Here is a 12,475-nt window from a genome sequence, read left to right as displayed (position 1 = left end):
TATGGGACTTATTGCAAATTATATGTATTATATATATATATATATATATATATATATATAATATATATATATATTATATTATTATATATTATAGTATTGTATGTATTAAATGTTTTGTTTAAATGTCTACTACTTTCATATTGTAAATATCAAATAATTATGCAAAGCCCGGTTGATCTGGGCTGAATATTGTGTAATATTGCTGTTCTTCTCTAGCACTATCGACATTATTTGCAAGTTTTTGCAGCCGTTAAATGTTCTCAAATATATATTGTGAATATTCATATATTCCGTTCTTCCGACGGATTTCTTTTGTCATGCAGTGCAATAGCTAACAATATAAATCCGTCGGGCAGAACTAAATAATAGGAATATAATACCCCCAATCATCGTTCTACAGGGTGTCCCAAAAAAAACGAAAACTATTGAAATCGCTCATTGTTAAAATTTGAATGCCGTGTTCACGAATTTCAGCCCGTGGGGATTTAATGCAACTTATAAAATGCTAAATGCTTTGTATTGCTAGGGAAAGGGGACATGTTGAAGGTCATGGTGCTTGAGATGCACATTTAAATATTGTTATCCATATTTGTAAATTGTAAATATTGTTATTAAATATCATTTTCGCGTACGAGCAAATTTTACTGCATCATATGCATGCATAAAAATGCTTATGGCAAACATTTATTCACCTGTGGGTTCCAACAGAGTGCTTAGGCATTCAAACTCTAACAATTGCATTGTTATGCGTGATTTCAATAGTTTTTTTGGGACACCCTGTAGTTACGCCCCTTCCCCAACATTCCTCCATCGTGCATTATACACCATAAAGGCACGCGACTCTTAATTCTTCCGTCAAGTAAAACAACGTCCTGGGTATATAAATGTCCCGATGGAAAAACCGCAGGTCCCGTCCCGGCTCTCGTATAAACAGAAGAACTTTTTGCAGCAATTACAGTTTACACGGAATTAGTCTAAAATTAATTATTCTTAAAACTATTGTGAAAACAGACAGAATTACATCGATAAAACTATTGCAATAAGTGTATGTAATACATTATATAAAAATATCATAGAAAGTTAAAATAGCAAAGTTAATTAAAAAGATCCACCTCATACGCTGTCTATAAATCTAGATAATTTGATAGAAAAAAGGCTAAAAACTAAGGTTCTCTTACACGGTGGAATTTTTCAGGCAACTTGCGATACCATTTGACTTTTTAGAGATGTCAATTTGGCAATTACGACTTGTGTTTATATCCACTCCATGCACGTTTCTTGCATGCACTTACATTTTGCAAACTCGTCACTAATTTACATCCCTTACAAGCAGAATTGCTTTGCAAGTGACAAGAAAAATTGCACCGTGTAACATGGCTTTCATTAAATATGTCCTGAGTATCAAAAATCAGTATTGTACATCATTAATACCAATTACAGTGACCGCGGGAGATCTTCAGTGGGTGGGCTGGGTGGTGGTGGAGCTAATATTCATATATACACGTTCATCATGATTAAAATCTTTTAAATTTTTTTTTGTTTTCACGCAATAGCAGCGAGAGATGTGCCACACTGGAGGGGGTATCATCCCAATTTCCAATTTGCAAATGAATCGTCACTTGCGGTTGGAATTCTGTCGACATTTTAAAACATTGCCATTGGCCCGATTTATAATAGAGATGGATCATCCGTCTAAGTATAAACACAAGACGAACTATCTAGAGAAGTATGTCATATTGGATTTTTTTGGCGAAATCCGCTGAATGCGAGTAACGAAGTACCGGTTTTTCCGTAGTTCGTTCACATGCCGTATTTATACTAACAGACGGATGATTAGTCCAGACGAACTACGCGTGCAAGTTCGAATTCGTCTAAATAGACGAGCTACGGAGATAATTCGTCTTGACGGATGATCCGTCTGTTTGCCAGCGTTTATACACAGACGAACTAGAAGACGAACTATCTTTAGCTTGCCCAAGTTCGTCCAGACGGATGATCCGTCTCTAGTATAAATCGGGTCATTGGTTAAGTAAGTCAAATGCAAGTTCCTCTCGCTCACTTCTTTCCAGTCCAAAGAAACTCTTTCCGATTAAAATATTTCAAGTAAACTGTAATGTATGGCAGAAAATCGTCAATCTCTTGTCATTTCCGTGTTTTAAGTAGCGCTCGTATCGCCGGTATGTTTACGCTTTTCGCCTGACAAGTCCATTATGGCAATTCTGAATCCTAATTTAAATGTAGGATTCTTTAAAATATATTGATGACAGCGCTCTTTCTAAAATATTTGGGGTCGTTGGCCCCTTATTTGAAATATTGAGGGGGGGGGCTTTCTTTGCCCTTGTTTTTACGGTCTGCTAAAGTAGATCCCTCACTTAACGATCTTACGCAGCCACTGAATTTTAATAAGTACATTCTTCATGTCAGCTATTCACTCCGATCCAGAGTTACTTCTTCTAACTTGCAAATCTTTCGGCACTATCAAATTAAATATTTAATAATATTATGAGCTACATGACTAAGAAGGTCGCCTTCAACCTCTTACCCAGGATTTGCCCTCTTGGGTCGCCTTATAGCCATGCATTATATATAATTATGGGTAACATTATTAATTTTTTGTTAGCTGTTATTTATGTTTATTGCTAAGGTTTGTTAAATAAAAAATGCCAAAAACACTTACGGACTATTTTGGATGGGCTGCGATGTAGTTTTTGGTAGTGGGCCGGTTCCTTATAAATCTCTATAAAATGTACAGAAATGTGTGAAAAAAATCACCTAAATGGCGTAGTATTTCATGATTTATTTTTCTCGCGTTCTTGTAAACTGTAACAAAAGCGTGTGTAAAATCCCGTGTTTACTCTTTCCGCATGTGTTGTTAATATTAATATGCGTAATTTAGCTACCCGTAAAGGAGCACTGCATGAGCTCTATGCCTCTATGGGTTTTATCTGTGTTTGACGAAAGATTACAAATAAAAACAAAATAAAACAAATGCCTTAAGATATTGTGTGATATAGACTTTCCATAAAATCTAAAAAACCCCAGTTGCTAACCCTAGTAAACTAACGAATTGCTTACGAAGCGAGTGGAAGTTTGAAGGTTCACCGGAGAACAATCGCTGTACAAGCAATTCGTTGGTGTATAATTAAAGCAACTAGTGTCTTTTAGATTTCATGGAAAACCCGTACACAATATTAACGACCATTGCAAATTTGGAATTTGGCAGCATGCATGAAAATCTGACGTATAGGAAAAAAATTGTATTTTCAAAGTATATTATATAGACATACTGAACAATTTCCTAAATTATTAATTAAACTGAGAATGCATTAAGTTTGAATGCTACAAATTAAATGCCAATCAAAGTTTCCATCTATCAAATCAGTAGGCATTTCCACTGACCACATTGCAAACGATTCTATATTCTTATCATTCAGCTAATCCGGATTGCTTTAATAAAGGAGAGATTCAGCAGCATTCAGCTACATTTTAGGAGAAGTTGGATATTGTGAAACGAAAGCTGTGGTTACTGAAACATACCTTGATGAAAAGTCAGATCCATGAAATCAGACTTCAGATGTCTAAACGTTGGTCTGTGATCTTTCTTTTTCATTGTGGACTGGATAATTTTTCGAATTGAATCAGGGATTTTTGGATGAAGTTCAAGTTTATTACCGTTAAGAACCTACAAAAAGAAAGCATGTGTGTATTTAGGAAATGTTTCGCTTGTACGCTTCGTCGAAGAGGTCTTATACTTTTGCACGCAGATGGGGTTCATAATTATATGTAAATTAATTATTTTATTAAATTTCTGAAGAAATAAATAATTATGTAACTTTAAAATTTCCACGAATTGCCAAAATATCTTCTAAAGGCTACACCGTCACGCGAAACATTGACATTTAACATTTCGTTTCTTAATATTCTTGTATGTTTGCATGGTGAGGCATCACTAATTAAATTAGCTTGTAGGTACACCACGTAAGTAGCAAAGTTTTCGGTTCGTTAATCCGTTAACTCTTTTCGTTCGGTTAGGCCTGCATGGGTTAAATACTTACGTGGTGTACCTACATGCTACAAGCTAATATACTGATTTCGTTTCTTGTTACCTATAATGTGGCTTGATATAAGAGATACCCTGGCAAATTATCTTTTTGTTAAGCCAAATTTATGTAACTTTTTGATCTTTTTACCTTCGACATTGGAAATGAAAAGTTTTGCGCTATAGGTTGCCTCAGTTTTTTTGACAGAATAACCTGATGTTATATCTATCTTACTTAGTTATATCTATTTTATAATATGACATAAAAAATCTAGAGATGTTTATATACCAGATGTAGATTATCGTCGTATATATTAATCTATACTGACTTACATATTTCCGAACTTCCTCGTCACGATGTAAAGACATTCCGCTTGGCATATTGACGTATGGTCTCGAACCAAAGGTGAAAATCTCAAACAATAACACACCAAACGACCACAATCAGACGCAGGACTAAATTCACCGTCCCGAAGTGCTTCGACAGCACTCCAACGCACAGCAAATTCATTTTCTGGATATTCATTTACGGACGAACTCACAGCACAGGACTCCAAACGAGAATAGGAAAGGATAGCGAGGTGAAAATCACCAAGTTTGACGAGCATGTTCCCCTGTGGATCATTATTGAATACAAAACAGCTCCTGGCACACAGGTCACGATGGATTATGCAGTTGTCACCGAGAAAAATCATAGCTTCGCAAACACCTTGAGAAATGCGAATGAGCTCATCAACAAGGGGGGGATTGGTCAAATCGTGAAGGTATGTCCACAGGTCGCCTTTCGGTGTTCTCTCTATTATCATGTGAATAGGAGCCTCGATGCTAGAGCCAAGTAGGCGGACTATGTTTTCGCATGGTTTTTGTACAGCATTCAAAATCTTGAGGATTTCAATTTCTTCCTGAAGAGGGGGCGACACCAGATTCTATTTCAAGTAATTCTTTTCTTGAATGCAGGTGCAATTTCAACAGGCATTTTCGGCCACTCATCGATGCATCGTAAGTATTGACGCGGTAAGCCGAGAGCTGAATCTGTGATTCGTGAAAAATCTCCAATACTAAATCTCTATATGTTGAAGATAACTGAATAAGGGATAAGTCCTCAATGCACCTATCCACAAGAAACTCCTTGATACTCTGTGGTGTCGAGATAAAAACCGCTCTCTCGCACAGTTGCTCAGAAAGTTTCACCGTTAGTTGACGCAGGGGCGATGTCGTTGATTTATCTTCTTCCCAGTTCCTAAAAACTCCACGGCAGCCTTGTTCCCCGGTTAAGACTTGTTGAACTATTGCTGCAAAATAGAAAAACCCGAGAAATATAATAAGAATAAATCATTATGCCAGATTATCGTTGTATAGGTTCCAGGCAGGAACGAAACTTGGGCAATAATTGGGGAGGTAGGTGGTAGTGAATATTCATATTTTCTGTCCTGCCCAACGGATATGATTCTCTCTGTCGGCTAGAATAAATAAATGAATATTCACTTCCCAATAATTATTATCGTATATATTTTCGCCCATGTTTCCAGGTGAAAATGTGTGTAAAGCTGAAAGATTAAACTTTTCGCTGCAATACCAGAGCTGGTTGCATAAACGATTTTATTGGATTGTGCGCGAACCCAAAGTACAGCGGAAGTGCGAAACCCTTTTCGACAAAGGTTTCCAGATCAAAATCCACCTGCACCAAGCACAATTTAAAAGTATTTAAACGCAGGTACAATTTTAAGCCTTAATAAAGGACATTCTGGCAGACGAAGAAGTATTCGAATAACGGTGCACAACATTGACGCTGTCAGAAAACTACTTCAGCAAAATCCTCACGTATAAGTGCTCGTCGCAACCCCATTGCGATTTCCAGAGCAAGCTATAACCGGATAACAAGCACTGAAATTAAATGGCACCGATACCGAATACATGTGTGGCATGAGCTGTTGGCAGGTGACTTCGCACGTTGATTGCACTTCTCCAGATTGTTTAACCAGTGGCGTAACGGACGTAAGGTAGGGTTACGACAAGAACTAAGGGCCCCCGACCGTTGGGGGCTCCAGAAGGCCCCCATTGATTGCAGTCTATCGCCACGATTCTTAAAAAAAACGGCGTGTCAGTGTATCGCATAAAAAAGTCAGGTTAAAAACAAATTTTTATGCCAAAGATAGGCCTAGGGTATGAGGTTGATTGCAAAAGAAAATGCAGCATTAATGATGATAGATTAAATAATAGAGTATCCATTGACCATGGCAGAATTTTCTATTCTATTAACTATGTTCTATTACTTATATAACTAATGAAGTAATACACTAATGTAAATTTACAAGCTTTATAGCTCTCAAATTATTTTTCAAGTGAAAACATGACAAACAGCTAGGGCCCCCACACAAAATATACCTAAGGGCCATCTTCGTCCGTTACGCCACTGGGTTTAACGAACACTGTCGCCGGAAGAATTTTCTACGTAGTTTGATGATTGGAGATAAAGCATCATTTTACCATGAAAGGCGAAGTGAATACACAAATGAAGTGTCTAAAACTCCATCACTCTATACTAGAGCGATCTTTATTGGCTATTGCAGCCCGCAAAGGGTGCAATTAGTGCTTAATCGCATTACTCTTAGCTTAGGAAGTTGCAGTATTTGCCATCGATTGCAGATGTATAATTAAGAGCCTTATTTTAATAATATTTAAGAAATAGAAAACATTTCCCGTGTTTCTAAAGAAAAGGGAGAATTTCGTTTTAAACTAATCAGCATATTTGTCAATTATGCTGATTAGACATTCTGATTTAGCCAATCAGAATGCTTAATCAGCATAATTTAGCCAATCAGATTGCCTAAATTTTTAATACCTTTTTACGTATCTTTACGTACTCTTATGTACCTTTTTACCGGAAGTAGTCAAAATTTATGCATTCTGATTGGGTTACTAAAAATGCAAACAAACCTGTTGATTGATCTAAAACGAAATTACCCCTTGTTACGCATGGGAGTTTGGGAGAACGAGAAATAATCAGTGTAATCACCTCGCCTTCGACGACTAATTGTTAAAAAGAAACACGCTTCTCGATCAATCAGCACGCGCGTACTATAAATGTTATATTATAAATATTATTGTTTGAAAATAAATGTATTCGTAAGCCGAACAAGATAATAAATTTTAGTGAACCTAGCTTAGTTTAGTATAATACGCCATAGCTAAATTATCGACGTTACCTTTGTTGTTTGATGTTCTAATCAATCTAAGCATCACCCGATAAACCAACAACTCAAACTGCCAACCAGGTCTTTGATTTCTAAAGAAATTCTTGATTTTCGAGGTACTGAAGCGCCCGCGATAGTCTGCAACTAACATCTGTATTAGAATCACAGGTCTTGGGTTGTCTTGGAAATGATAATGCTGGAAATGATAATACTTATAACACCTTATCAAATATTTGGCAATTCTGCCTACTTTTAGAATGATAAACTGTGTTTTTTAAAGTAAATGTAGTTTATTCACACAGAAATAGAGGTTACGTAATGAGCAGGTGAATTAACCAATCAAAATTGAGAATACGATAAAGTGAATGATAATAGCAATTGAACCATACCTTGGGTAAATCTTGCAAAAATACAAGGCACACATGAATATTCAACCAACTGTCTGCATCACTAAGCTCTTCACCAAGCTTCTTTACTTCATCCTTGTCTAACTTGTCTTTCAGAAGGTTTTCACACTTTTTGATGTTGTGCTTGAGGAATTCCGCTACATCCCGTTTAGAAGATGACTGAAGAATTTTTTTGATACTTTCTTTGGCAAGACAAATACCATACCGGTAAAGACTTTGTTCATTCTTTTCCTTTTGCTTCATGAGTGTGCTTAATCTTTGGTCAAATTGTTTCATTTTTTGTTGTAGTTCGGCAAATTCCTTTTGGCCAAACTTCAAAAGGACTAACGTAATTAGCCAGGCATACGTCGTCATCCTGTGGCACTTGGCTTTATATCGATCCACATCTATGAAGTGAAAAAACGTTGAGCGAAGAACTTCTTCCGCCTCCAATACGTTTTTACAACGATCCACCGATAAATCTGAAATATTTAAAAATATTTCATTTAGCAGAACATCAAGCGCTCTTTTCACTACGCGAGAGCTGTCACAGCAAGCAAGCATTGCCAACTGGTCAAGTTGTCCATCCAATATTGGAGATTTAGGATCAGAATTATTTAAAAGATGGGTGATGATAAAGATTTCTTCTGCTGTTCTATCTTCGTCTTTAGTACTTGCAAATTTATCAATGAACTCTTTTGTTTTGCTTTTAAATTCATTTATTTTCTCTCCGAGTTCTAAAAAGAAATCATGATTGTTCACAGATGGTTCAAAAAATATGCTTAAAAACGATAGTGCTAATACAATATTTGAAGGAGCTAGGCAAATATTTCGTCCTTCAAAATTATTTTCAACGGGACTGACTGACAATCGGACGTTAATTACTCCGGTGTTAGCCACGAAGTTGAAAATTCGCCTTGGTTTTGTTTTGTTGTTGTTTTTTTATTTTTTTTTCGTCGTCGCAATTGTGTTTTGGCGCAAAATATACTAATATTTGAAATGTGTATGTGACCGTATTTATCTAAGAGTTGTGGTGCACAGCTTTGGCTAATTTTCCGATGCGCGATTTGATTTCGCTCGCATGATACGTCAATTCCTCCAAGAAGAACAAATAAACCGTTCTTTTGACGCTGTTCGATTAAGTTTAGATTTAATTTGGGTCAGAATATATTTAATACATGTAGATTCTGATCCTTTTTTAATAATATCGCTGCTATTTCGTCGTTTAACAAGATGTGGCCGTGTATGGGCGCGTTGACACTTCGCAGTTTGCACAGGATTGAAGATTTAATATAAGCGCGAATACCAAAGTGTAAGACATAGTGAACGTATCATGCGGTTTATTACTCCGGCGTCAGCGACGGAGTTGAAAATTCGCCCCGGTTTTGTTTTTTTTTTTTTTTTTTTTTTTTTATTTTTCGTCGTCGCAAGTGTGTAAAGGCGCGAAATATTACTTGTATTTAAAACGTGTATGTGACCGTATTTATCTACGTCCCAGTCTTATCTCCCAAGAGTTGTGGTGCACAGCTTTGGCTAATTTTCCAATGCGCGATTCGATTTCGCTCGCATGATACGGCAATTTCTCCAAGAGGAACAAATACACCGTTCTTTTCATGCTGTTCGATTAAGTTTAGATAGAATTGGGGTAAGAATATATTTAATACATGTAGATTCCGGTCCTATTTTAATAATATCGCTGCTATTTCGCCGTTTAACAAGATGATGTGGTCGTGTATGGGCGCGTTGACACGTCGCGTTGTTTGCACAGGATCGGAGATTTAATATAACTATATAAGCGCAAATTCCAAAGGCAAACTGTAAGACGAAGCGAATGTATCATGCGGTTTATTTACATTTTTGAACAATTGAACTTCTATACTGCGATGTGCTTCTGAATTTCGCGATGGAACATTTAGGTTCGCAAGGCATCTAAATGCGAATATGTATGCGAAACAATACGCGAACTGTATTGTTTATGTTCAGAAGCTCTATATTGAAGACTGGCACGTGCGCCGGAGTTAACGCCAGAACGGCGTCTTGTTTACATTTTTGAACAATTGAACTTCTATACTTTTTAAAGTACGATGCGCTTTTGAATTTCGCGATCGAACAACATTTTGGTTGGCAAGGCATCTAAATGAGTATACGAACGGTATTTTTTATGTTCAGATATTGAAGACTGGCACGTGCTCGGCACGCCGGAGTAAACGCAAGAACAGGCGTCTTGTTACTCCGGCGACAGCGACGGAGTTGAAAATTCGCCTATGTTTTGTTTTGTTTTTGTTTTTTGCTTTTTAAATTTTTTTTCGTCGTCGCAAGTGTGTTTTGGCGCGAAATATACTAGTATTTGAAAAGTGTACTAATTTAACAATTTTGAATTGAAACTTACTTTTAACATTTATTTCTTTTTGCAAAATGTTTCTATCCTCGGATGTAAAAGCTTTGTGGTAATCTCTGGTTGGTAAGTTGGGAGGAAAAGGAGAATCTAAATAATTGTAAATGATTCCAAACGTTGAACTTGGCTAAATAACAATGGCAGGAGCTTTACACCACTTCACGTTAAAGGGCTGACTGTGTGGCTAGAAAAACTCGACTAGAAAAACTACATTTTTGGGAATTGTGATTTCTCTGACATGTTTTACGAATTGTCAGAATTGATTCTAATTATTGCTAAGGAAAAAGGACTTAATTTCAGGTGGAAATCATACACATCTCAAATTCAAGCCTGGAACACCTGCAAAAAATTTATCAACTATCGGTCCTCCGGCAGAAATGGAACCTACGCTTTAGAATTCCGGTACAATTAAAGGTCTTGTACCATGCTCTCTCTTGTAACCAGCTACAGTGGTAGTTGACAAGAGAGAAGCATGGTACGTGTGAGTTTAGGATAGTAATGCGTGCGAATATTGACTAATATTCTCTGAACTATTCCTGGCTTGAATTCGACGTATATGCATGATTTCCACTGGAAACTAACGCCGGTATTAAAAATGCTAACTCGCACTGAAACTCAATGAGTGCATGTGATAGAAATCTTGCCATTATTTTTATTCAATGAGAAAGTTATTGCTTAATCGCTGGAAAAAATCGTCATGGAGACGTTTAATCGGTCATAAGTACGTACGTACATGAAGCAATAGCCTTAATTTATAAACACTTCTCAAATAAGTTAATCAGTACCATTAGAAGTAGGCTTTGAGTTGTCATAACTGTTTGTAGGATCATTCTTTAATTGAGATCTTCTATTCACATTCTCATCTATCTCATCTAGTTCTGAAACCTCTTTACCAACGTTGGTCTTTTTAGAGAGCTACAAAAGGCAGGACGGAGCTTAAAACAGGATCTTATTTGGTGCCGAGAATCTCTAAAGTGTCTTCGCATGACATGTATTAGTTCATTTGGAGTGCTCGAAGTAAAAAAAGCAAATTTTGACATTACGTACGCGTATACTGGAACTGAAACTTTATGTATTACTTTCAAACCACAAAACATTGTTGTTCAATTTTTTTATTATTGTTGTGTTGTTGCGAGTTGATGTTGAAAATTGTTAGGTGTAGCAGGAAGCGAGCCCACTTTTCGCGGCAATTTCAGATTCGCAAACCGATCCCATCAGCGGATTTCGCCTACTGGGAAACGGGCTTCAGGCCATTTTTAAATTCCCGGGCCCAATGCGCGAAATCAGCTGCACATTATCAAGGGAAATTATTGAATTAAGAGTTGTAATATATCTGCTATGATTTTGTTTTAAGATTTTATTTCGTGGTCAAAAATCATAACCGAAGGCCGCTGCTCTCGTGAAACGAAGGTTCAAACCGCCGAAATTGATCTTCAGTCGCTCCGAATAACGTTTTTTTTTGTGGTTATCTGAAGTCTAATTTTTATTCGAGATTAACATGTTTTTTGTTATGCTTTTCTAGTTTTCTTTGCTGTTTCGCTGAAGTTCTAGCTTTTCGAATTTATAGAAGATGGTTACAATACAAAAGTTTTTACAAAACAAAAAATTTCCTCAATCTGATATCCATGCATCATCATCACCATATCGAATGCATAGCTGCATACTTACTTCTGAGTCTGAGTGCGAGGAATCATCAAATGAACGACGGATATTTTCACCTTTCAGCTTAATAGGTGCTAAAAAAGACATGTTTTGTATTACACCGCGCCTCGGGCAACAACGGCGGTCCCGGGTCAACAACTACTGTTTCCCTTGGCGTCAGTAAAAAAGTAACTTATATCTAGTGTCAAATATATCTGGTGTCAGTATCTTATATCTATAGTGTCCAGTATTATATCTAGTGTTAAAATGAAAATAAACCATAGGCCAAAGAAGAGCCAATTTCTAAACATCATAGACATGTATAGACGGGAATACGAAGCAAAGTTGTATGGATCAAAATATGAAAAAACATAAAGTTAACTTAGGCCCTGTTCATATGACCCCGCTTACCGGGACGTCTCGCTTACCTATGATCTCGTCGTGTGTTACTTTTACTAGTAAAACTTACAACGTGCTCATATGAGAAAACGAATTGTCCCGCTAGCTGGGATCTCGCCTTTGAGAGGCGAGATCATAGGTAGACGGGATAAATCGATTCCCATATGAACGCGCTATCCCGCTTGGCGGGATGAAATCTAAACACTATAAATACTCGATTTTAATGCTAATTTGCACGATTTTTAGCAAATTTTACGTTTGGGTTAGTACAAATTATCAAAAATATCGCTTAACTAATGTCCTACGATGCAAAACAATCATTAAAGGCAAAAAAATCGCGTTAGCGATCGTTTTATTCTGTATCGATGAAAATTATTTCCATAAAGTTACATTGGAAACGAAAAATTTTTATCTCGGCAAG

The 12,475-nt window shown here is 36.8% G+C and overlaps 1 protein-coding gene across 1 annotated transcript; it reads right to left on the bottom strand.

The window, feature by feature from the left end:
* Positions 1–4,930: 4,930 nt before the first annotated feature.
* LOC114539395 lies at positions 4,931–11,763 on the bottom strand. Its single transcript, XM_028560021.1, has 6 exons — positions 11,683–11,763; positions 10,800–10,929; positions 10,009–10,104; positions 7,623–8,356; positions 7,246–7,429; positions 4,931–5,331 (listed from the first exon to the last, which is right to left on the bottom strand). Exons 1-6 carry the CDS (start codon positions 11,761–11,763, stop codon positions 4,931–4,933), a joined length of 1,626 nt encoding a protein of 541 aa, XP_028415822.1.
* Positions 11,764–12,475: the final 712 nt, after the last annotated feature.

Source organism: Dendronephthya gigantea, unplaced genomic scaffold, assembly GCF_004324835.1.
Source record: "Dendronephthya gigantea isolate DGI-Jeju-01 unplaced genomic scaffold, DenGig_1.0 000201F, whole genome shotgun sequence".
Classification (NCBI taxonomy): Eukaryota; Metazoa; Cnidaria; class Anthozoa; order Malacalcyonacea; family Nephtheidae; genus Dendronephthya; species Dendronephthya gigantea.
This window is presented reverse-complemented; position numbering and strand designations above follow the sequence as displayed.

Coding starts and splice junctions, on each gene's coding strand:
- LOC114539395 (XM_028560021.1), bottom strand. CDS start 11,763: ATGTCTTTTTTAGCACCTATTAAGCTGAAAGGTGAAAATATCCGTCGT. Junction 8,357..10,008: donor AAAAGAAATAAATGTTAAAA/GTAAGTTTCAAT, acceptor ATTTCTTTTTAG/AACTCGGAGAGAAAATAAAT. Junction 7,430..7,622: donor TTTTGCAAGATTTACCCAAG/GTATGGTTCAAT, acceptor TATCATTTCCAG/CATTATCATTTCCAAGACAA.